Below are 27,350 nucleotides of genomic sequence, written 5' to 3'. Positions count from 1 at the left end.
TCTTATAGTGTAACGAATAGTAGTAATAGTAATGTAGCAATCGCTTTGTAGAGCTTTGCACGTTCGATTCGCGTTTACGCGTAAATAATGGCGTTCTCTGTCTAGAAAATACTGCTTTTGTCTCCTTCCGACACTGACAAAATGTTTTTAATTAACTTCGTCCGATTTTTATCGCACCCTCGATGGAGAGTCTCCAGTCCTCTGAAAAACCTCCTCCAACCTTGAATATGAAGGTATCTGTTCCCTAAAGAACAGATACCATTGATGAGCGTGCAGATTCTCTAGAATGAAATGATAATTAAATCGAAACCCTTAGCTGCAGAGTAGTGTTATTCATATGCATCAATGGGGACAGCTGGAAATGTGTGCCCCGACCGGGGCTTGAACCCTTGATCTCCTGCTTACATGGCAGACGTTCTATCCATCTGAGCCACCGAGGACACAGAGGATAGTGCGACTGCAGGGACTTATTCCTTGCACACTTCCCGTGAGACCCACATTCCCAACTGTCCACAACCTACATTCGTCGTGTTCCTAATAGATATTTGCCCGTTCACTCATTACTCGAGCCAGACTAAGCTGACGAGTCCCGTAAGAGTTCGGGCAAAGCGTGCGCATTCGCACAGAAGAAGGTCAATGGCCGGGTAGCCTTTAACTATATAGTTCCCCTTATTCTGACTCAACTACACTAAGTCGGCCATTGCTGCGCACACAAGTTCTCCACGTAAGCATATAACATCATAACTCAAAAATGGTTCAAATGGCTCTGAGCGCTATGGGACAACTTCTGAGGTCATCAATCCCCTAGAACTTGGAACTACTTGAACCTAACTAACCTAAGGACATCACACACATCCATGCCCGAGGCAGGATTCGAACCTGTGACCGTAGCGCTCGCGCGGTTCCAGACTGAAGCGTCTAGATCCGCTCGGCCACATCGCCTGGCCATCATCATTCTACACGCAAACATAGGGATTACACTCGTCTGGTGTGAGACGTTCCCTGGGGGGTCCACCGGGGACCGAACCGCACAATAACCCTGGGTTCGGTGTGGGGCGGCGGAGGAGTGAAGAGGACTGCGGTAGTCGTCGTGGGGTTGGGAACCACTGCAGCTGCGGCGGGGACGGAGCCTTTCCGTCGTTTCTAGGCCCCCGGTTAACATACAATACAATACAATACAATACAACCTCATGTTGCATGATGTATGGCAGGTGAAATCTTTATGGTTTTTTTCGTAAGTACCAAATTACGAATGGTTTATTACACGTGCTTTAGACTATGTAAGTTTTTAAGTTTTGTTCTCTTTATTTCACGATGGTGTAGTTGCTGGATGACGATCAAAGGCCGAAATCGTCGGAATAAATACGAATTTACAATACAGCAGTGTGTCATGCATTTCCTACGATACTCAAAACAGTGATATCAGCCATCTTAAGTAAAGGAACACATTGAAATAAGAAATTAGCAGTAATTTTAATTTACTTGGCGACGCTGGGATCTTATGAGAGAGCAACCAAACGATGATCAAAAAAGTAGAAATGCACGGAGTTGTGTGAATACCTTGTTTTTCTTTTTACGACGTGATGGGTTTCAATATGTCTCACACCATTCAGACAGTGTCTCGGGTCGCTGAAATGTCTTACTGTGAATCACGATCGTCTAATAAAACTGTGTCTTATCTGTGCTAAACGCATAATTTTTCGATAGAAACGAAGAAAACTTCACTGCTCATAGCACAGCTTTAAACGAACATTCAAATTGGTTCAAATGGCTCTGAGCACTATGGGACTAAACATATATGGTCATCAGTCCCCTTGAACTTAGAACTAATTAAACCTAACTAACCTAAAGACATCACACAACAGCCAGTCATCACGAGGCAGATAAAATCCTTGACCCCGCCGGGAATCGAACCCGGGAACCCGGGCGTGGGAAGCGAGAACGTTACCGCACGACCACGAGCTGCGGACTAAACGAACACTAGCACAAAAATACGTACTGACCCTTCTAAGTCCATTTTGAAGTTATATGAATGTATAAATAACCTACAGACGCATAAATTCCCGATGACTTTCCGGATCCTGTGACACGTTCAGCACCACCAAAAGTGCTTTATATCTGTGCTTTTGCAAGTACTAAATATCGAGCTTTAATCGATAAAACACTGAATCAGTTATGTTTTTTCACGCATAGCACGATGCGTCCCAAAAATTTACTCGTATTCTCACTATCAAATGCAAATATTTACGTCGGTATTTTGTGTGTTACAACTTTGCCTGTACTCCGCTTCGATTTCACATAAACAGACAATGTGAATGATGGTTCGCATTGTGTGGATTTCTGCATAAGGACGTGGACAATGTACCTGTAAGCAAACAGGCAAAAAACATTATTTCCTAATTTTAGAAGTAAATAAATTAAAGATATATTTTTTACAAATTTCCGATTGCAGTAAACCCATAAAAATGTGACTGCAAGGCAAGATAGACAAAGCAACACACACACGCACACACAAATATTACATAAACACCAATGTAAATATTTTTACTTCATAATGAGACTAAATTCTCGAAACGAGTCGTTCTATGCTTGTGCAGCGTCTTATTATTTAAATCATAAACTATAGTTGCAAGCTGATGGAAATTAGAATGCTAACTAATAGAAACGTAATTTATTCTATAACGTGCAAACAAATTTTTTGTGCGATAAACGCTCACTTGTGCTTCATTTTCAGAACATTTTTGCTCGTCACGCTCTAGAAAGATACAACACCGAAGGTAAAAAAAAGAAAAGAAAAACAGGTACAGTGTAGAGCACCAGACTCAGCGTTCCAAATACAAGTTTCTTTCTTCATGTAATTGCATGTTAGGCATAACGGAATCTAGATCAGTTACATTTCCTGACAGAGACGACAAATTTGGCAACAGATTTGGAACTCAGAATGTGTCGTTCTCAGTTGTGTCTCTTCGACTTTTATTTTTCGTATTTTCGTATTTGTGTGCGGAGCACTCCGTGATAGAGGTGGATGTTGTCCTTTAATTACTTCAGTCATTTGTGGGAGACATGCAGTGCTGAATATAATGTACTGCACTATAATTTTTATTTTCTCGTTTATTCTTTGTAGTAGCTGAAGTGTCTCATTTCATTTATCATGTGCGACTAAGCAGTACCGTGCGTCTGACTGTTACGCCTCGCCGTAACGGACATTAATTAACTTGCACAGTAACATCAAGGAGAAAGAGACAGCCGTAATGGTTCGAATGACATATGTGTCATCTCGTTTAATAATTACTCATTTTTCGGACGTAGTGTAGCGTTTATTCCATTTTGTTAGTAATATTTGGTAGCAAACGGGCGCTTTAAACTAACTTAATCCAACTACGCGTTCAGAGAGACAATTCCCTCGTCAGCAGGTTGTCAACACTCCGTGATTTCAACACTATATGAATGACATTATTTATTTGAATAACAATGTAACGCGAAGCACAGCTTTCTGTAATCCACTAAATCTCTTAAACAAGTTCGACATCTTTTCTTCCGCATGGGTAGTAAAGAGCATTTTCTTTTGGCATTTGCCTTATATCCAGCTGGACGTATCTAATCACTTCAGTGTTTACTGACCATCAACATACACACACTAATAAAGAACGGAAAAATGGGGTAATTATCTACAGACGTAGGAGTAACTTCAGGCCTGCCCCAAGGAACTGTACTGGGCCGTAATTCATCATGTTGTATATTAATGACATCACAAAAAACATTAGCTTTGAAACTTCTTGGCAGATTAAAACTGGGTGCCGTAACGAGACTCGAATTCGGAACTTTTGGCATTCGCTGGCAAATGCTCTACCAACTCAGCTAACCAAGCACGGCTCACGATCTGTCCTCAAAGCTTTACATCGGCCAATACCTCGTCTCTTACCTTCCAAACTTCTGTGAAGTTTGAAGGTAGGAGACGAGGTAATGGTGGAATAAAGCTGTGATTATGGATGCTGAGTAGTGCTTGGGTAGCCCAGTCATTAAAGTACTTGCCCGCGAAAGACAAAGCTCTCTACTTCGAGTCTCGGTACGGCACAAAGTTTTAATCTACCAGGAAGTTTCATATCAGCACGTATACCCCGACAGAGTGAAAATTTCATTCTGGAAAGATTAACTTTTTGCATAAGGTACAGTTGTCTGTAATAAAGTACTTCCGGAGAAAGGTGAACACACCTTCATGATAATTCAAACTGGTGCAAAGATTTGCGACTTGCTTTAACTGTTCGGGAATGTCGAATTCTGCACTTCATAAAACGACAAAAATACGTGTCCTGTGAGTACAATACCAACGAGTCACAACTAGAGTCAGGCAACTCGTACAAATACACTGGTATACAATATGTAGGAATATGAAATGGGACCTGTTGTGTACGGCTTCATACACAGTGCTAAGGAGAGGTGGGCTACAGAGTGGTGCGATAACTGACGTCATAAGAAAACTGGACAGGAGAAGAAATAATTAGCAAACAACTTAGCACAACAAATAGAAGATTTACTTAAGTTGTATTACTCCAAGCATACAAAGAGTCATTACAAATAATGCAGCGAGAATTACAGTCCAGCTCATACGATAGCTACTGGGATGTGGGTCGCTGTACTAATCATGAACGATGGTGTCATTATGATGAGGCTCCAAGTGCAGGTGGGGTGTGTCTACCGCCGGCCGTCATACATCTTGGCGCTTGTAGTTCAGAGCGCTGGAGGCATGGTTCAGCAGGCGCGCACCATTGGGTCCACCAGATCGCGTGCTACCACTAATGGTATCGCATGGAAACTTGCTATTCCATTGCCAACTTAGCAATGCTCGTGAGGTGGTATCGATACGCTATACTACACAACTATCGCAGGGCAAGTAGACTTTAGTTCATTGGTAAGTTACTGAGAAAATGCTATCAATTTATAAAGAAGATTGTTTACAAAACACAAGTAGTGTGTAAGTCTAGGGACTGATGACTTAAGCATTGTGGACCATTAGGAATTCACATTTAAACATTTTTAAGGCACTGCCGTCACCACTTTTTGTCAGCCAACGGTGTTTGTCCTTCAGCTTGATTACAGCGACGAATCTATCGTCTAATAGTGCTGATATCCACTTTTGCATCGGCGTAGACATTCTTCACTCTCTCCTGAATGCAGATGGGCGTTTCGCCTTCTGTATTCAAGAATTCTATCACGCAACACTGTCTAATACGAATATAGATGTCGTGCATTTTGCAGTTGACTGCAGCACTGGAATTTATTGACACAGAAACTTCCTACTGCGATGGATTGTAGATGAAGCTTTGCGGATAGCGCCAAATCCAAAATTTTCACTAACAAATTTTATTTATGTGTTCAGTTAGCCACACACGAAGGCTTTTCTGTACCCCATATCTGCATATTCGATTGTATGCAGCTTAACCTTGCCACTTATGTGCCGGGAGTGGCCACGCAGTCCGTGACGTGACGCCTCAAACCGCGTGGCCACTCCGCGCGGTACTGCAGTGTCTCCACACAACATTCACAGAGTCGACGACGTCGTTCTTGGTGACAGCCGAGCGACTGCAAATTATTTGCGTCACATTACCGTCCTCGGAAAAGGTGATGTGATGACGATCATTCAGCTGGGATACCCAAAGGCTTGTGCAACTTAGGTACCAAGGAGGCGGGACCGTCTGTTATACCACGCTGGATTACATGTCCTTGTTAAATGATGGACCAAACTTGTGGAAATGGGTAGAGATTATATTGAAAAGTCATAAATTAGTCGTCAATCTCGTGTTTTAGTTGTACTGGAACGTATTGACAAAAATAAAAAAAATTAGGAGGCATTACTTATTGACTAAAGTGTGTATGTTCTCTTTATCCTATTAAAGTTCGGGTTAAATCAGGAGGCATTATTTTATGACTGACCTGTGTATACTGTACTCTCATTAAAAGTCAGATTATTAACATTTACACTGATGAACCAAAACATTATGACCACCTTCTTAATAGCTTGTTTGTCCGTCTTTGGAACGAAATACATCACTGATTCTGCGTGCATCGCTCTGGCTCTGAGTCACGAACAGTTATACAGCTGAAAGATGACATCAAACATGAAGGGATGTAGATGGTTCGCAGCTGTCACTGTGTGCTCAATTACTACCACAAGTCCCACGCAAGCGCAGAAGAATGTCTCCCAAATAGCGTAATACTGCTTCCACCAGCCTGCGTTCGTGCCGCGCTCCATGTTTCCAGCCGCCGATCACTTCGATGACAGCGTGTGTGGGGGTGACAATCGCCCTAGTGTAGCAAAAATGTGATTTACGCGAAGAGCCGAGACTTGTCCATTCGTTGATGGTCGAATTCCGATGGTCACGTGTCCACTGCAATCGTAATTGACGATGTCGTTTAGTCAACATGTTGGGTGGCATGCTGCGAAGCTCCATGTTCAACAATGTACGATGAATTCAACAATGTACAGTGAAGGGCGTGCTAGGAAACAGTTGTGCGTCCACCAGCTTTGTGCTCTTTCGGCAGAGATGGCACAAATCACCAGCTATCCTCCTTTACCGAGTAGAGAAGCCTCCGTACCCCACGTTCTGTGAAGAGTTGTGGATGTCCAACCATTTAGCGCGTAGTGCTACCTCTTTCCGTAGACGCTCACGACGCTACCACATTAACATTGGACCAGCTTAGCCGTTTTCGAGATAGTCGTTCACAGGCTCTGCGTAATAATAATCTGCCCTTTTCAAAGTCGCTTATCCCAATGTATTTCGCCTTCTGCATCCCGTATCTTCACTAGGGTGATCCCCTGTACATGTCTGCTCCGCTTACATACTTTTGTTACAGCGTCACGTGCCCACAATGTCGTCAGGCGGCACCCGACGTGGCGGTGGGTAGTGGTCCTTATGTTCTGGCTTATCAAGTATGTTCCAGTTAATTAATATTAAATCAAAAACTTGTCCCTGGAGGAAAACCGGAAATTATGAGAAATATTATACGCAGTCAAGATGAGAAACTTTGAACATTACGCCATTTTGACGATTGACAAGAAAAAGGTTTTAGTTTGTGTGTTTAATTGTTGTGTTACACTTGCTTTTTTTCCCATTTCATCCGTCTTCTGACATGTTTCATGTGGCCCACAGCGCAATCCTCTCCTACACCAACCTTTTCATCTCAAATAGCAGGTTCGAATCCTGCCTCGGGCATGCATGTGTGTGATGTCCTTAGGTTAGTTAGGTTTAAGTAGTTCTAAGTTCTAGGGGACTGATGACCTCAGATGTTGAGTCCCATAGTGCTCAGAGCCATTTGAGCCATTTGAGTCAAATAGCACCTACAATGAACGCCCTCTTTTATCATTGGAAGTTATTATCTCATTTCTTAACACGTGTCCTGTCATCCTGTGCCATCTTGTAGCCATTGTTTCACACATGTTCCTCTCCTCACCAGCTCTGAGCAGAACCCTTCATTTCTTATCAGGCCACCTAATTTTGAAAATCCTTCCAAAGCATCACATCTCAAATACTTCGACTCCTTTTTCCAGTTTTCACACAGTCCATGAATCAGTTCCATACAATGCTGTATCTCATACATACAATCCCATAAATTTCTTACTCAAATGAAGGTCGTTTATTGACACCAGCAGACTTTTTGGGCCAGAAATATCCTTTTTCCTGTTCTAGTTTATTTGCTATGTCCTCCTTGTTTCATCCTTCACGCGTAATTGTGCTTCCGAGGTAGCAGAATTCCTTTACTTCGTCCACTTCTTGGTCCACAGTTCTGACGTTAAATTTATCACGAACCCCGTTTCTGCTATTTCTCATTACCTTCGTCGTCTTATGGTTTGCACTTAGTCAAAAGTGTGTCCTCAAGGGACTGTTCATCCCATTCAAAAGGTCACTTATACTGAGGATACCAATGTTATCAATTAATGTTATTGATAACTTTTTGCCATGAACTCTAATCCCACTACTAAACCTGTCTTTTATTTCAGTTTTCTTCGATGTACAGATTGAAGAGAAGGGGCGAAAGGCTGCTCCCTTGTCTTATTCCCCTTACTTCCTCTTTGGTCTTCTATTCTTACGCCGCGTGGTCTGGGGCGTCTTTTCACGGTCCGTGCGGCTCCCCCCGTCGGAGGTTCGAGTCCTCCCTCGGGCATGTGTGTGCGTGTTGTCCTTAGCATAAGTTAGCGTAAGATAGATTAAGTAGTGAGTACGCTTAGGAACCGATGACCTCAGCAGTTTGGTCCCTTAAGACCTCACCACAAATTTCCAAAATTCTATTCTTACGAGGTGTGATAAAAAACGGCGAATAGTTTTATTGGAAACAAAGTTATAAGCTTACATGGTATTAGATTTAATCTTTTTCGAACCACTGTCCTTGGCTACCAGTGCCCCTATCGCAACGTTGAATATATGACTGGAACCATTTCTGGAAAGCTTGTTTTGGAAGGGTGTTCAGCTGTTCTGTGGTGAGCCTCTCAATATCAGGAATATTATCAAAACGTTTTCCTTTAAGCACGATTTTAAATGTTGGGAAGAGCCATAAGTCGCATGGTGCTAAATCTGGTAAGGAGGATGTTGACAGGAACACTTTTTCCAGGCAAAAAGTCACGAATCAAAAGAGATGTGGATGGGTACATTGCCTTGATGAAGAAGGAAGCCATTGAACCATTTTTCTGTTCGCTTTCTTCTTAATCTTTTCGCAAATATTGCAGTACAACCGCGTAAGGTTAGGCAATTTCAGTTGTTCCCCTTGGAACTAACTCTGATGACACTACGCACTCACCATTGTAAAAAAGCAATGAGCGTGACTGTGATACTCTAGTTTAAATAACGTGCCATTTTAGGGTGAAGAGATTCAGTGGTTTTCCAATGAGAACTCTGAATTTTCGTCTCAGAGTCATCCCCGCTGACCCAAGTTTCACCGCAGTTACAATTTTAGATACGAACGAAGACGATCCTTCAACTCCGTGCAAACTAACAGACGATTTTCCTTCTGCTCATGGGAACAATTTTCGTACAATCTCGTCTCATTTGCAAATTATCGGTTAAAGTGCTTTGCACAGACCCGTAGGAGATGCTAAGTTCTTCGGTAAGCTGTCGAGTAGTTATTTGTGTCTTTGATCGAACGATTTTTGTCACTTTTGCACATTTTCTTCTGTTTTTCAAGTTAATGTACGTCCCGATTCATTTCCGCTTTTAAATCGCTCATGTCACTTTTAAAAAGCTTTCAGAGTTACAACCTTATCTCCATTCACCAATCTCAACATTTCGTGAGTTTTTTTAAACACTTTTCCCAACTTGAAGAGGAATTTTCACGTGTTGTTCGAAACCCATGATGTGCGATAGACACGGTCTTACTATAGCATCTCTGGAAGCTGACTTAACGCTGCATGTCTCAACGGATCGAGCTATCGGACAGATTACTTCAAATGATTGTACCTTCTGCAGTTGCAGCTATAAAGATTCATTCACCGTATTTTTTGAGCCCACCCTGTATTTTCCCTCTTGTAGTCTTTTTCCTATAGCTTGCACCTATTTTCCGGAGAACTGCGAACACCTTGTACCATTTTACTTGTTTGTACTGAAACGTAGTGTGGCCGCGCTGTTCCCGCAGGACGTAGACGACGACCAGCTGCCCGTCCCAGCAGTGCCAGGAATCGCCAAAGAAAACGACGCGTGGAGGCCGTCAGTGGAGATGGCGTCGCCCCCGCCAGCGTCCGTGGGGCGGCCGCCGCCCCCAGGGGCGGAAGCAGACCCGCAACCGCCACCCACGTGCGTCGCAGCCGCAGCCGCTGCCGCCTCCAACACTACACCAGCCGTGCCTGTCAAGTAAGACCGACCCCACGTCTGCCGTAGCCAGTGCTCGCTGCCGCTTATCTGAAGGCGTCTGCTGTCAGTGCCTTATCACGTTCACACTAGCGTGTTCCCTCGCGTTCGGTTTATAATTTCTCATTTACCTGAATTTTCGTTTGCTGGTATCCGAAGGTTTGATTATCGTGACAACATCGGACTTCGTAGGTTTGGAGCAAACGAAACACTGAAACGTAGAAACTGCACACTAGCAACCATACCAGTCGGGCTTCGAAAGTGAACAGCGATATACTGTTTTAACTCGGTCGCCGGGATATCAATGGGTAATAATCCTCTATCGTAAACATAGCGAGTTTTATAGTACGTAGTGTTCCATCTTGAAATGATTAGTGACCATGAAACCTTGTCACGAGACATTTCTCTCTCTCTCTCTCTCTCTCTCTCTCTCTCTCTCTCTCTCTCTCTCTCTCTTGTTGTATCTATGGGACAACTGAAAAGAAAAATTATGTGTTCTCTAGAAATAGTAAACAAAAACAACATTAATTCAAGACTGAAACTGATTGCTCCCCCATCGTCACACACAGACCGGCAACCACTTCTGCAAAAAAGCCGAAAAGCTTTCGGATGTCTCTTTTAACAGAAAGCACCAAACTAGTACTCTCTTTACTATAACTGCATACGTACATTGTACCACCATTGCCAAAAAAATTGGCTAGATTTCCAGTCAAATCTGAAATCTTATTAAGGTGGCTTTTTCATTACTTAACAAAGCTGTCGCTACGCTCCTATCTGAAAAGGAGAGTCGAAGTTGGCCCCACGTAAGTACAGTGTCGTGTTCCGGCTCTAAATAATTATCTCCACTTTCTCAGCATATTCAAAGTCTAGTACTCATTCTACGTAACGAAATTTTTCAAAATTTTGTGCACTCTGGTAAATAAGCGGATGTGTTTCTGTTACCAACACAGACTATATGATAGTCTCCCACAAAATAACAGCTTCTCTCTCTCTCTCGTCTCGAACAATTTTTAATGTACCTTTCTCTTTTTTGCAATCACAGAAGTCCTATTCGTTGTTATACCTCTAAATCAAAGAGCATTATACATTTTTATAATATCACGGATGCCGTTTAATTTAACTGTCACCAATGCTCTTCTCTCTCTTTCAAGTTTTCATCGGTGACGGCGAGTTGGCATTCCCGTCCTTTTGTCAGATAATTTTCTCTATAGCGAACAACAGGAATTATTTAGCGTCGTTGAAAACAAAAATTAACTTCCACGGCCTTAATTCCTATTTTAATTTCTTATAAAATAAAACATAAAATGATATTTCAAATTCTTCTCTGTGCTGAGAAGATATGTCTATGTTACGGAAATATACACGTAGATTACAACAGAAACTCGCTAATCCTCACCACAACAAAGCCTACGCGAAAAAGTGTTACCTTACAACACAATATTTCTTTTGTGGTAAATTCTTTAAAAACGTTTCGTAAAAATAAAATTCTTTCAAAGCTTTTTGACGGAGAACTCAGCTTTGTTTAAAAAAATAGCCACGGCCTATTTCGGTCCACTATGTGCATATTCAGATGGCAACCGTTGCTTTATTACATTATAATAATTGTCAAAAGCATGTCGTCTGCTCCGATACTTCCCAAGAATGATTGAGTAGTTAACTCCTCTTTATACGCTGTGTGGCTGATTGTATAATACAGTAAAATAAGATAGTGTGTAAAAGTTGAAAACATATTTCTCTATATTATACAAGTCATGCACACAGCAAATAAAGCGACGGTAACTGCTAAATTATTCATCTGCAGTTCCAGAACAGACGATACACAGTAGTCGATTTCGATACGCTACTAGTGCAGCCGTATAAAGATGGGTATCATGTCCCGAAATAGGTTGTTGCAGTAAGGCTTCTTAAAAGTACACTCCTGGAAATGGAAAAAAGAACACATTGACACCGGTGTGTCAGACCCACCATACTTGCTCCGGACACTGCGAGAGGGCTGCACAAGCAATGATCACACGCGCGGCACAGCGGACACACCAGGAACTGCGGTGTTGGCCGTCAAATGGCGCTAGCTGCGCAGCATTTGTGCACCGCCGCCGTCAGTGTCAGCCAGTTTGCCGTGGCATACGGAGCTCCATCGCAGTCTTTAACACTGGTAGCATGCCGCGACAGCGTGGACGTGAACCGTATGTGCAGTTGACGGACTTTGAGCGAGGGCGTATAGTGGGCATGCGGGAGGCCGGGTGGACGTACCGCCGAATTGCTCAACACGTGGGGCGTGAGGTCTCCACAGTACATCGATGTTGTCGCCATTGGTCGGCGGAAGGTGCACGTGCCCGTCGACCTGGGACCGGACCGCAGCGACGCACGGATGCACGCCAAGACCGTAGGATCCTACGCAGTGCCGTAGGGGACCGCACCGCCACTTCCCAGCAAATTAGGGACACTGTTGCTCCTGGGGTATCGGCGAGGACCATTCGCAAACGTCTCCATGAAGCTGGGCTACGGTCCCGCACACCGTTAGGCCGTCTTCCGCTCACGCCCCAACATCGTGCAGCCCGCCTCCAGTGGTGTCGCGACAGGCGTGAATGGAGGGACGAATGGAGACGTGTCGTCTTCAGCGACGAGAGTCGCTTCTGCCTTGGTGCCAATGATGGTCGTATGCGTGTTTGGCGCCTTGCAGGTGAGCGCCACAATCAGGACTGCATACGACCGAGGCACACAGGGCCAACACCCGGCATCATGGTGTGGGGAGCGATCTCCTACACTGGCCGTACACCACTGGTGATCGTCGAGGGGACACTGAATAGTGCACGGTACATCCAAACCGTCATCGAACCCATCGTTCTACCATTCCTAGACCGGCAAGGGAACTTGCTGTTCCAACAGGACAATGCACGTCCGCATGTATCCCGTGCCACCCAACGAGCTTTAGAAGGTGTAAGTCAACTACCCTGGCCAGCAAGATCTCCGGATCTGTCCCCCATTGAGCATGTTTGGGACTGGATGAAGCGTCGTCTCACGCGGTCTGCACGTCCAGCACGAACGCTGGTCCAACTGAGGCGCCAGGTGGAAATGGCATGGCAAATCGTTCCACAGGACTACATCCAGCATCTCTACGATCGTCTCCATGGGAGAATAGCAGCCTGCATTGCTGCGAAAGGTGGATATACACTGTACTAGTGCCGACATTGTGCATGCTCTGTTGCCTGTGTCTATGTGCCTGTGGTTCTGTCAGTGTGATCATGTGATGTATCTGACCCCAGGAATGTGTCAATAAAGTTTCCCCTTCCTGGGACAATGAATTCATGGTGTTCTTATTTCAATTTCCAGGAGTGTATTTGTGACTGACTGTCTTCTTCATGAATAAATTCTTGATTGAATAACACTCACGGAGAGCACCAAGACAGAGCATAAATAAAATATGATTAAAATCTTTTTTCTTACAAATCAATACAGAAAGTAGGACACTTTACAGGGAGACAAATATTTTTGTTGGACTCTTCTGCAATTCAGCAGGCAAAGAATAGCTGCTCACACCAACAACAACTCAAATGGTACTCTCTGGATGCTGAGGTTTACGTTTGCTTCCCCTACAGTCTTAAGTAGTTACAACTGTGGGTAGGTTCACGTTAAATAAGACAGTTAATTTCATAATATTTCTTTTCAATGACTTTTAATAGTGTAATAGTATACGAACTTGCAGCATGCTACAGGTGAAGAATAGGTTCTCAACTTGTTTCATAATTCAAAGAAATGGTCGTAGCTCCGTCATAAGTAACATCTGATGACGGAGCTACAACCATTTACTTCAAGAATGATAGTCTATTGAAATCTGATTACAGATAATGACTATTCTTCATTTGTTAGCATTTGCGCAATAGTAACATGATCTATAAGCTATGGCATTATACAAACAGTTCCTTCGACAATCAGTCAGTAATCAATATTTTCTTTCCATGGATTGCGTAAATTTATTACATAGATTAACATTAAAAATTTGTCTGTATTATTGACCAAAAAGAGCAACGTGCGCATACCATCTTCTCAGGGTCGCTGGCCATCTTACAATACACTACTGCTCATTAAAATAGCAATACGATGACGGCGGCATGCAGAAAACTTCAAAATGGCATAATGTGTACTACTCGCTTGGATACGCAAACGATCAGAGTTCCTGAGCAGTCTTACCAAGTAAGTGTGAGTAACACCGTTTACAATCTATATACGAGGAAACATTCATCAGCTTATTTCTCATCCATAAATCGCATTTAACGTTGCTTGTTTGTAAGAACATCGTGTTAGGTCTCGCCTGAGAAGTGGGAAAGTCTATTAGCACGTTTCGAAATTTGATAGCGGCAAGATCGTGGTCTATCTAGACAGCAGCGATACCGTCGCTCACGTTGGATGTGATCCCACGACTGTTATGCGAATAAGGAATCGATGGCTTCAGGAGAACCACACTCAGCGTATAGCAGACAACCATCGGTCCCTCGCGATTGACACCTGCGAGGTCCGACATGTCCGCTTTTCTGTGGGGGATCCTACAGCCATTGACACATGTGAGGCGTTTTGAGCTAGTAAATGAGCTAGTTTGCAGCAAAACAAGAATCAACTCTGGAAAAACATGGACATCCACCATGGCAACCATAGCAGCGTGGCAGCATAGGGGAGCACCGAATGCGTAAGTGTGCATGTATGTACACTCATGGAAATTGAAATAAGAACACCGTGAATTCATTGTCCCAGGAAGGGGAAACTTTATTGACACATTCCTGGGGTCAGATACATCACATGATCACACTGACAGAACCACAGGCACATAGACACAGGCAACAGAGCACGCACAATGTCGGCACTAGTACAGTGTATATCCACCTTTCGCAGCAATGCAGGCTGCTATTCTCCCATGGAGACGATCGTAGAGATGCTGGATGTAGTCCTGTGGAACGGCTTGCCATGCCATTTCCACCTGGCGCCTCAGTTGGACCAGCGTTCGTGCTGGACGTGCAGACCGCGTGAGACGACGCTTCATCCAGTCCCAAATATGCTCAATGGGGGACAGATCCGGAGATCTTGCTGGCCAGGGTAGTTGACTTACACCTTCTAGAGGACGTTGGGTGGCACGGGATACATGCGGACGTGCATTGTCCTGTTGGAACAGCAAGTTCCCTTGCCGGTCTAGGAATGGTAGAACGATGGGTCCGATGACGGTTTGGATGTACCGTGCACTATTCAGTGTCCCCTCGACGATCACCAGTGGTTTACGGCCAGTGTAGGAGACCGCTCCCCACACCATGATGCCGGGTGTTGGCCCTGTGTGCCTCGGTCGTATGCAGTCCTGATTGTGGCGCTCACCTGCACGGCGCCAAACACGCATACGACCATCATTGGCACCAAGGCAGAAGCGACTCTCATCGCTGAAGACGACACGTCTCCATTCGTCCCTCCATTCACGCCTGTCGCGACACCACTGGAGGCGGGCTGCACGATGTTGGGGCGTGAGCGGAAGACGGCCTAACGGTGTGCGGGACCGTAGCCCAGCTTCATGGAGACGGTTGCGAATGGTCCTCGCCGATACCCCAGGAGCAACAGTGTCCCTAATTTGCTGGGAAGTGGCGGTGCGGTCCCCTATGGCACTGCGTAGGATCCTACGGTCTTGGCGTGCATCCGTGCGTCGCTGCGGTCCGGTCCCAGGTCGACGGGCACGTGCACCTTCCGCCGACCACTGGCGACAACATCGATGTACTGTGGAGACCTCACTCCCCACGTGTTGAGCAATTCGGCGGTACGTCCACCCGGCCTCCCGCATGCCCACTATACGCCCTCGCTCAAAGTCCGTCAACTGCACATACGGTTCACGTCCACGCTGTCGCGGCATGCTACCAGTGTTAAAGACTGCGATGGAGCTCCGTATGCCACGGCAAACTGGCTGACACTGATGGCGGCGGTGCACAAATGCTGCGCAGCTAGCGCCATTCGACGGCCAACACCGCGGTTCCTGGTGTGTCCGCTGTGCCGTGCGTGTGATCATTGCTTGTACAGCCCTCTCGCAGTGTCCGGAGCAAGTATGGTGGGTCTGACACACCGGTGTTAATGCGTTCTTTTTTCCATTTCCAGGAGTGTATGTTTGTATGTATGTTTCACATCTCCTCCTAAACCACTGAACCGATTTCAACCAAACTTAGTACTCATATCAGTTATTGTCCGCAAAAAATGGCTATGGGAGTAAGAATCATCAACATGTCAAAGGAATGGATTGGGGGTGAAAAAGAAATGTAGCCCATAACGCTCGAATACCATGACTATATTCATCCATTCTCTGCGACTGAGAGCAGGTAGTGACTTGCAACAAACTTTACACATAATTTCTAACCTGTGCTAAAGCTTTTCTCGCTGACAACTCCCACAAGAGTATGAAAGAAAAGAAACTTCCTGGCAGATAAAACTGTGTGCCGGACCGACTTCGAGTCTCGGTCCGGCACACAGTTTTAATCTTCCAGGAAGTTTCATATCAGCACACACTCCACTGCAGAGTGAAAATTTCATTCTGACAGAAAAAGGTTTACCGCTTATTATATTTTCGCTGTTCATGCAGAAAAACTGCCGCATCAGTCATGACGCTTTAATTTATTACTTCTTTATTACTAACTGCATTCGCGATACACTTTCCAGTAAGTATTCACATATAGCTCTGAATTTATCTGCAAAATTATGTCAATGTATTACACACAGTATAGGAGATCCGTCGTCATAAACAACGAGATGTGAGAAAAACTGTCGCATCTCGAATGACATTTAAATTTAGCACTTCTTCGCTACTGTAATAGCAAAACGTTTAACAGACAGTGACCACATGTGGCGCTGTATGTATCTAAAAATGATAGCACTGTACGAAACACAATTCAGGAGATATTACTTCATAAATTTTGTGCCGCGTGAAAAAGAAACGAAAGCGGAAATTCGTTAGATACACAGGTGAAATTTGTGTTAAGTGCATGCAAAAAGTATGTGTCATGTGCATATGATGGCAAAGCCACAGATAAAAGCTCCTCGTCAGGCGCTAGGTCGACTGCTGTCGAACTTGGTACACATACTACACACATCAAAAAACATTTTGCATCACCCCGATTCCCAGAACTCCTGAAGATAGACGTTAACTGTGGATATTGTATCACAGAAACAGTCCCTTTGACCGTTCAGAGAAGTCACTAAACCCGCCCGAAGATGTAAACAACCATGCATGAGCAGGGCCTATTAGACGGAGAGGGTTCGACAGCAGATCAGTTCCAGTCATTCCACCAGGAAGGAGGTACACGGTTCGTGTTGTCTGTAGTTCAACCATGCCTAGACGGTCAATATCGCGTTTCGATAGAGTACGCATTGTTACTTTGTGCCAGGAAGGGCTCTCAACTACGGAAGTGTCCAGGCGTCTCGGAGTGAACCAAAGCGATGTTGCTCGGACATGGAGGAGATACAGCGAGACAGGAACTGTCGATGACATGCCTCGCTCAGGCCGCGCCCAAGGGCTTCTACTGCAGTGGATGACCGCTATTTACGGATTATGGCTTGGAGGAACCCTGACAGCAACGCCACCATGTTGAATAATCCTTTTCGTTCAGCCATAGGACGTCGTGTTACGACTCAAACTGTGCGCAGTAGGCTGCATGATGCGCAACTTCACTCCTGACGTCCTAGGCGAGGTCCATCTTTGCAACCACGACACCATGCAGCGCGGTACAGATAGCCCCAACAACATGTCGAATGTGCCACTCAGGATTGGCATTACGTTCTCTTCACCGATGAAGTGTCGCATATGCCTTCAACCAGACAATCGTCAGGGACGTGTTTGGAGGCAACCCGGTCAGGCTGAACGCCTTAGACACACTGTCTAGCGTGTGCACCAACGTCGAGGTTCCCTGCTGTTTTGGTGTGGCATTGTGTGGGACCGATGTACGCAGCTGGCGGTCATAGAATGCACCGTAACGGCTGCACGAAACGTAAATGCCATCCTCCGACCGATAGTGCAACCATTTCGGCAGGATATTGGCGAGGCATTCGTCTTCATGGACGACAATTCGCGCCTCCATCGTGCACATCTTGTGAATGACTTCCTTCAGTACAACGACATCGATCGACTAGAGTGGCCACCATGTTCTCCAGACATGAACCGTATCGAACAAGCCTGGGATAGATTGAAAAGGGCTGCTTAAGAACGGCCACTCCAAAGACCTACGCCGAATCACCGTTGAGGAGCGGGACAGTCTGGACCAACAGTGCCTTGATGAACTAGTGGATAGTATCCACAAAGAATACATTCATGTATCAGTGCAAGAGGACGTGCTATTGGGTATTGGAGGTACTGGTGTGTACAGCAACCTGGACCACCACCTCTGAAGGTCTCGCTTTATTGTGGTACAAGATGCAATGTGTAGTTTTCATGAGCAATAAAAAGGGCAGATTGTAGTTTTCATGAGCAATAAAAAGGGCAGAAATGATGTTTATGTTGACATCTGTTCCAATTTTCTGTACAAGTTCCGGAACTATTGAAGGAGAAGATGAACACACATATGGAGGAAGAGGAGATGGACATAAAGAGGGAAGAGGAAATGGACAGAAAAGAGGGAAAAGGAGACGGACAGAGATAGGGTGACGAAAAGATAGAGGAAATGATGAGGAGATAAAGGGAGTGAGAGGGGACGGACAGAGGGGGCAGGAGCAAATGGACAGAGAGAGTGGGGAGGAGCAGATTGACAGAGAAAGAAGGGGGAAGTAAAATATGGGCAGAGAAAGAGGCAGGAGGAGATGGACAGAAAGTGGGGTGGGATGGGGTCGAGGTGGACAATGAGAGAGGGGGGGAGGGGAAGGTGGTGGACAGAGAGGGGGCCGAAGGAGACGGACAGGGAGAGGAGGAATGAGGAAATGGACTAAGATAATTGGAATAAATACATACCTGGGGTAACGCCAGGTACTCAGCTAGATGAAATATGAATGTTACATGGAAACATTAAACTACGATTGCTTGCCTGTCGTCCCTCAGGCGGAATAAACAGAAGTGTTACCCCCGCGCGGAGTGGCCGCGCGGATTGAGGCGCCATGTGTTGGTTTGAGCGACGCCTCCCGCCGGAGATTCGTGCCTTCCCTAGGGCATGGGTGTATGTGATGTGTATGTGATGTTTGGTTTAAGTAGCGTGTAAGACCAGGGACCGATGACCTCAGCAGTTTGGTCCCTTAGGAATTCACACACATCTGAATATTTGAAGTGTTACCGGCGCTATATTTAACACTGCAACCTGAAGACAGATTGCGGAAGAACATTATTACACATACGTCTTGACTTCGTCTCTAAAGTACTTTAAGCTGGTTACGAAAAATTTTCGACTCGTAACCACGGAAAAATTTTCCTTTTGAGTTTTCATTCCAGTCCCCTTATTTCACTATTTCACAGATTTACTTCTCGCATTCAAAAGGCCTCATTCAGTGTTGTTCGCTGTTTGGAACGAAACGCCAGGAGACAAAGCGTTTCTTAACCATACTCTTGACCATTCCTACTAACAACCACCTTACTAGAGTAACACAGAACTAGGAAATGATCTTCTGTGGTGGCATTTCGTTCCATTCTACACCGCTTTAGAAGGTGCCTAAAACGCCATTACGTTAAGTTTGTTACACGCTGATTCACTTTCTCGCGTACAGTTTCATTACAAATGAAGCACCGTTAGCGTTTCCTAACTAAACTGCCGGGTATCAAAATTAGTGTTGCATAATGGATGGCAAGCAACGAAATGGTACTTACTGTATGTGTAAAATAGGCGTTGACTAATGCAGGGTGTCAATAAGCGAATTTCCAGTTTCATAAGGCTGTAGAAAGAGAACCACTGCTCTGAAGGACGTCAAATTTGAACAACATATTATTGACGCAGCGAGGAAACGTCTTGGAGCATAGGAATTAAAATTTAAAGAAAATTGCCGGTAGTTGGCGCTGTTAGCGTTTTAACGTAAATGGGGCCGGATACAAATGACAGATGAATCGTAATATGATGGCTATGGTTTTTAGTTGCACATTACTTCATCGGCGCTGTTCAATGTGCATGACTGCACAAGCTCGGCTGTCAACAGATGTGACCCTGTTAAGTAAGCCCATCCATCACAGCTCGATAGTACCACATTGGATGGAAAGCCGGCCGCTGTGGTCTAGCGGTTCTAGGCGCTCAGTCCGGAACCGTGCGACTGCTACGGTCGCACGTTCGAATCCTGCCTCGGGCATGGATGTGTGTGATGTTCTTAGGTTAGTTAGGTTTAAGTAGTTCTAAGTTCTAGGGGACTGATGACCACAGATGTTAAGTCCCATAGTGCTCAGAGCCATTTCAGCCATTTGAACCATTGGATGGAAAAAATCGGTTTTTAATATAGCATAAAAAGCAAAATGACATCGGTTTCTAACTATCGTGAGACTGGCGTAAGACATGTTCAATAAGCTGTCATAAGTTGGAATCAAGAAACGGCATGTTTCGTAGTAGATCGAAGTGTCTGACGGGATCACGTTCAGAATGGGTCTCGCAATGTTTGCTTTCAGTTCAGCTAATTGGAGCACCTAACACAACATCTTTCAGATAACCCGACAGCCAGAAGGCACGTGGATTAAGATCAAATGATCTGGACGGCCAGGGTGCAGGGAGATGACGGCTGATAAATCCAGCATTTCCGACATGCCTCTGCAGCAGCCGCTTCACTGGCTGTGCAATGTGCGAAGGAGCGCCATCTTATACGAAAAAGATTCTACCCACACATCCACGCTTTTGACGGTCTGGAATGACGCTGGTGCGCAAAAATCTCTCACAGCGTTTACCAGTGACCGAAAGGACTCATTTCCTCGAAAAATACGGCCCTACGATATACTGCCCACATTCTGCAATTCCACATATTGGCATGTGTCTTGAGATGAAAATGGGCTTCGTCTGTCCACAGATTATTTCGTGGCCATTCATTGTCCACTTTCTTGCGAGCAAGAAATTACAGAGCGAACGTTTGTCTTACTGGCAGGTCAGCGGGAAGCTACTCTGAACACGGGTGTGGATATTAATACAGGATGTTTCATAAGATTTGACGCACCGTCCTCACAAGCATTTGAAACGTTCGGGTAGTGCCTCGTGCACTGCATGTTTGCGCACCACCGCTCGACTCCTTCTGCAATGCTGTGGCCACATGTTCCACAGACGTCGCGCTACTTTCCTCCCTCTGACACACTGCAATTCAGAAGACGCTGTCTTTTCGTAATCATATTCTCCATACACTTAGCAGACATCAGACGAACGTCTTTTTCATACCATAGGCTACTGGCGCAGAGTCACCGTTCTTGTAAAAGAGTTTTATTAGTAAAACGCTATCTTTCATTAAGACAGTCATGTTCGGCGTCTCGGACGTAAACTGATGAACAGTCGGTGCCGCAAGTCTGCTGGCGTACATATTCCGACGCTTACAGCGCCATCTATTGGCCAGATTTTCGATTTTTTTGGTTACATAATGTTTCCCTTGCGTCTTGCGTCACTAATATGCTGTTCAACCCAACTCTGCCGTAATCCTGAGCAGCGCTCTCCTTCTACAGCGTTTTTAAACTGGAACATTTATTTTGGACATACTGTACGGTAAAGGGTGCGAAATTTAGCACACATCGCTGTCACTTACGGCAATCACAGTGGCTGTAACACGGATGAGCATCCCTTCAAATTGGCCATGGTGACAGATACGGCTCAGTCATTTGATGCTGCTTCATCAAAACCCCAGAGTCGTTGCTCACGAATGTTGGTGTGTCAGTTCATCCTCAACTCATGACCTGATGTTTTCAGTGGGTGAGATTTCAGAGAACATCGTGGTCAGGACTCCGTATAGGAATAGTTCAGGACAACACGGGACACTTGCGGTCTTGCGTTTTCTTGCTGAAAAACAACGTCATGCAGACATCAAAGGGGCACAGTCACCGGCCTAAATATGTCCAAACAACCGACTAAAAGAAGATCTGATGGTTTTGAGTATCCAGTGGCAGCAAGTACCATCACCCCGGGTGCTGCGCTAGTGTAACGATGACGAATGAAAGCTGATAATGCTAGTTCTCCTCGGAGCCTCCACAAACGGATACATTCATTGAAACACTTTACACTGAATCGACAAATATCAGATACCTCGAAATATCGTATCGTACCTTCTTTTTCCCGGTGTAGTGCAGCAACTCTGTGTGGCATGACTCAGTAAGTCGTTGGAAGTCTCCTGCCGAAACACCAAGCCATGCTGCCTCTATAGCCGTCTACAAAGGATTGCCGGTGCAGGATTTTGTGCACGAATTGACCTCTCGATTACGTCCCATAAATTTTCGATGGTACTCATGTCAATCGGTCTGGGTGGCCAAGTAATTCTCTCAAACTGTCCAGAATGTTCTTCGGACCAATCGCGAACAGCTGTGGTCCGGTGACATGATGCATTGTCATCCATAAAATTCCATCGCTGTTTGGGAATATGAAGACCATGAATGGCTCAAAACGGTCCCCAAACAGCCGAAAATGGCCATGTCCAGGCTAGTACCAGAAGAACCAGTTCCTTCAATGTAAACACAGTCCACACCATCAGCGCCATTATGGAGCCACCACCAGCCTGCTTGGCGTCTTGTCGACAAATTGGATGTATGGCTTCGTGGGTTTTGGACCACACTCAAATACTACCATCAGTTCTTACAACTGAAATCAGAACTCATATGATCAGGCTACAGTTTTCCAGTCGTCTAGGATCCAATCTATATAGGCACGCGCACAGAAGAGGCGCTGCAGGCGATATACTGTTAGGAAAGGCACTTGCGTCGGCCGTCTGTTGCCATAGCCCATTATCGCCAAAATTCGACAAATTATCCTAACAGATACGTTCGCCGCACGTCCCACAATGATGTCTGCGGTTATTTACGCAGAGTTGCTTGTCTGTTAGCATTGACACCTCTACGCAAACTCCGTTTCTATTGGTGGTTAAGTGAAGGCCGTAGGCCACTGCCTTGTCCGTGGTGAGAGGTAGGGCCTGAAATTGGGTATTCGTGACAGTTGACACTGTGGATCTTGGAACATTGAATTCCATAACGAATTCCGAAATGGAATGAATTATGCGTCTAGCTCCAAGTACATACCGCGTTCAAAATCTGTTAATTTCTGTCGTGAGGTCGTAATGACTTCGGAAACCTTTTCACATGAATCACCTGACTACAAATGAAAGTTTCGCCAATGCACTGCTCTTTTAATCCTGTTACGCGATACTACCGTCATCTGTATATATGCATATAGCAATCCGATGTCTTGTATCACCTCCCTGTATACATAACCGGGACTCATCTGAAGAGACGACTTGGCCTGATACCTGTGCCTCAGTGTCTCCTCCGCTGGACACTCTTTATTTAGGCGCTATTAGTATCATCTGATGCTGGCTTTCTGAATAGTCGAATCCGGCTATGACACCATTGTGCGAACAGAGGCTGAAAAATACAATAAAATAATTTAATTATAATAAAGTTTCCATGACAGAAGGCGAATTCATCACGGGCTGCATAGCATTTTCTCCGCAAGTCCCACAAGAAAGAACATTCTTTTATAGACACAGCAACAGCGCTAACTGGCTGGTAGATACATAGTATTTTCTAAACAGTTATGCCAACGCGTCTTTCCGTAACTGTCACACTACCATTTTCCTACTCTTTCTGTGACAATTTAGACAACTCTACAGAGATTCATCATTTTGAATTCTGTGGTAGTTCATATACGTAATTCGCTCTCTTCATAACCCATGAGTATATCTTGTAACAGACTTTCCTTATTTCTCCCGCACCAAGAACGTCAATCTATTCTCGTGCATTTCTTCTTACGACACACTGTGCTTAGTAACGATAATCGTGGCTGTGATGTCCTCAAAACATAGTGGCATCGCATCGGCTACAAAGAGAATTTAAAACTCGAACTTCCATTATACTAGGGTGTGCTGAAAAGTAATGCCTCCGATTTTTTTATGTGAAAGCTATTAAAACTTTTTAAAATAAACAATCGTTATTAACATTCTACACTTTTATTCTTCGTGTCTATTTCTCAACATAGTCACCGTGGTGACGAAGAGATTTCTCCCAGCGAGAGACCAGTTTGCTGATACCGTTATTGTAGAATGTTTGGCTTTGTTGACGGAGCTACAAACTCACCTCTGCTTGCACAGCCTCATCACTATCGAAGTGAAGCCGTCCAAGATATTCTTTGACTTTTGGAAACAGATGAAAATCGGATGGGGCCAAGTCGAGACTGTATGAAGGATGGTCGATGAGAATCGATCTCAAATTAGAAACTCAATGAGAGTACATTGGTTCTCAAGTACCGACATAGTGACGTTACACACCGCCATGTTACACACTATAAATTGGAGCCGTCTAGCGGCAGAGGGCTGCAAATATGTAGACATGAAGATTAAAGCCGAAGAATGTTAAGAACATTTATTTTATTTAAATAGCTGTAAGAATGTTCACAAAAAAATGCGGAGGCTTTACTGAAGACTCTATCGTAATACACATTATTCTCTGCTCTTTTCCCTGCTGTTCCGAATACGGAAATTGTAGTGAGCACCTGCTGGATTCTCTTCAGCTACTAAATGCATTGCTATATAAATAGGAAATCAGTGTACCACACGCTGAAATCCTACAGTGTTACGTGCGCCGCTAATCGTTCCTAAGTGGATTTCAGTGAGCATTCTGTCCCTACAATTACTCAGGCTGTAACGCCCTTCGAACGAAAAAAAGGAATGTGCGTTTCAGTATTACCCTTCTTTCCTTCAGTACAGTACTGTGTCATACCTTAAAGGTGCTCATTGATTAAGAAATGAACGCGCCTTGTCGTCAACTGAATTCGTTTTCATTTTTATTTTTTGAAGAAGTTGCAAACGTAGACGCTTGTAATCTAATAATACTACACTACTGGCCATTAAAATTGCTACACCACGAAGATGAAGTGCTACAGACACGAAATTTAACCGACACGAAGAAGATGCTGTGATATGCAAATGATTAGCTTTTCAGAGCATTCACACAAGGTTGGCGCCGGTGGCTACACCTACAACGTGCTGACACGAGAAAAGTTTCCAACCGATTTCACATACACAAATAGCAGTTGACCGGCGTTGCCTGGTGAAACGTTGTTGCGGTTCCGCGTGTAAGGAGGAGCAATGCGTACCATCACGTTTCCGACTTTGATAAAGGTCGGATTGTAGCCTATCGCGATTGCGGTTTATCGTATCGCGACATTGCTGTTCGCGTTGGTCGAGATCCAATGACTGTTAGCAGAACATGGAATAGGTGGCTTCAGGAGGGTAATACGAAACGCCGTGCTGGATCCCAACGGCCTCGTATCACTAGCAGTCGAGATGACAGGCATCTTATCCGCATGGCTATAACGGATCGTGCAGCCACGTCTCGATACCTGAGTCAACAGATGGGGACGTTTGAAAGACAACAACCATCTGCACGAACAGTTCAAAAACGTTTGCAGCAGCATGGACTATCAGCTCGGAGACCATGGCTGAGGTTACCCTTGACGCTGCATCACGGACAAAGCGCCTGCGATGGTGTACTCAACGACGAACCTGGGTGCACGAATGGCAAAACGTCATTGCTTCGGATGAATCCAGGTTCTGTTTACAGCATCATGATGGTTGTATCCGTGTTTGGAGACATTGCGGTGAACGCACATTCGTCATCGCCATACTGGCGTATCACTTGGCGTGATGGTATGGGGTGCCATTGGTTACACGTCTCGGTCACCTCTTGTTCACAATGACGGTACTTTGAACAGTGGACGTTACATTTCAGATGTGTTACGACCCGTGGCTCTACCCTTCATTCGATCCCTGCCAAACCCTACATTTCAACAGGATAATGCACGACCGCATGTTGCCGGTCCTGTACGGGCCTTTCTGGATACAGAAAATGTTCGACTGCTGCCCTGGCCAGCACATTCTCCAGATCTCTTACCAACTGGAAACGTCTGGTCAATGGTGGCCGAGCAACTGGCTCGTCACAATGCGCCAGTCACTACTCTTGATGAACTGTAGTATCGTATTGTAGCTGCATCGGCAGCTGTACCTGTACACGCCATCCAAGCTCTGTTTCACTCAATGCCCAGGCGTATCAAGGATGTTATTACGGCCAGAGGTGGTTGTTCTGGGTACTGATTTCTCAGGGTCTTTGCACCCAAATTGCGTGAAAATGTAATCACATGTCAGTTCTAATATAATATATTTGTCCAGTGAATACCCGTTTATCATCTGCATTTCTTCTTGGTGTAGCAATTTTAATGGCCATTAGTGTAGAAGAAAATAACGGTCATTAGCGAAAGTTGAATTTTTTCCTTTCTGAACCATGCATATGCATATGATAACTTTGCTCTTCTGAAAACTACACAAAACGTTGCATAGAAGTTTACTCTGAAGAATAAGAAAAATGTTTTTTCTTAAAAGATAGAAGACTGAAAATCTTTCCATTACTTTTCTGATATACATCTCATATTTCGCAGATAGTAGTAAGTCATTATTACGCAGTATGACCGTCTATCGCACCGTCCCGCTGGTATTTACTGTTGCATTTCGAATTGTTGTGATTGTTTACCTATAAGTAAAACAAAGATTGACATTTTTATAAGTGTTTTTCGCGTTTCTCTATGAGAAAACACTGTTCTGTTTGCAGCCGGTGTTTCCTACTATGTGTATCATTCGCTTCATCTTTTTGATCAACACAGCTGCAAATGCCTCATCATGCATTTATTTACACTTGAACTTAGTGATACATTTCAGTTTAATCGATTCACCACGTTTCATCATTATGTATATCGTTCGTACATCCATTAAGAGACTACGATACAACACAAATCAAGCTCGTTTCTGCGAGTTCTCCTGGGTGTTATCTTTCATCACTCTCACTATAAACATCCTCTGAATGCCAGATGGGTGTTGTATTATTAATCAATTTGCTGGCACTTATGAACAGTCTAAAACAGACGCCCTCAGATAACATGTAAATGATGTCAATGCTGAAATCTGAATCGTGTGAATATTGAAATGCTTTCTAAAATAGTTGCATCCAGCTTTCTAGCATATCGAGTAATTAGATTTGGCACCAGCTCCATTACGCAGCGTGCTTGCAAAGCTACATACATATTCATTGCACTTCCTGTATGTAACACGACTTTAGCGACAATAGATTAAGCTATCTGTTACTGGCCTCTTGTGTACGTGCTCTGCGCTTAGCGAACTATAAAGTTTTAATCCGCAATAAATCGCCACATTACAAAGGTCCATCCGCTGTGAAAAGCATAGAGCGTGCTTTCTGTGAACTCGAGCTGAAAGCGCTTCTAATACAGCCAGCGGCACGTTTGCCAGACCTCGGGTCTGTGATTGGGATTAGCAGCGAAGTCCTTCGTAATGAGATTTTGTTTGTCCACTGTGATGTCAACTCTACTTCCAATC

The 27,350-nt window shown here is 44.6% G+C and overlaps 1 protein-coding gene across 1 annotated transcript in view; it reads left to right on the top strand.

The window, feature by feature from the left end:
• The window catches only part of LOC126419513 (uncharacterized), a 730,476-nt gene that overhangs the window by 637,357 nt on the left and 65,769 nt on the right, over positions 1-27,350 (top strand). The window contains exon 19 of the mRNA XM_050086703.1: positions 9,622-9,722. Coding sequence (XP_049942660.1) covers positions 9,622-9,722 — 101 coding nt within the window. The remainder of the gene's footprint in view (positions 1-9,621; positions 9,723-27,350) is intronic.

Source organism: Schistocerca serialis, chromosome 9 (assembly GCF_023864345.2).
Source record: "Schistocerca serialis cubense isolate TAMUIC-IGC-003099 chromosome 9, iqSchSeri2.2, whole genome shotgun sequence".
NCBI lineage: Eukaryota > Metazoa > Arthropoda > Insecta > Orthoptera > Acrididae > Schistocerca > Schistocerca serialis.
The sequence above is the reverse complement of the archived record's forward strand: the minus strand, read 5'-3'. Positions and strand labels throughout refer to the sequence as shown.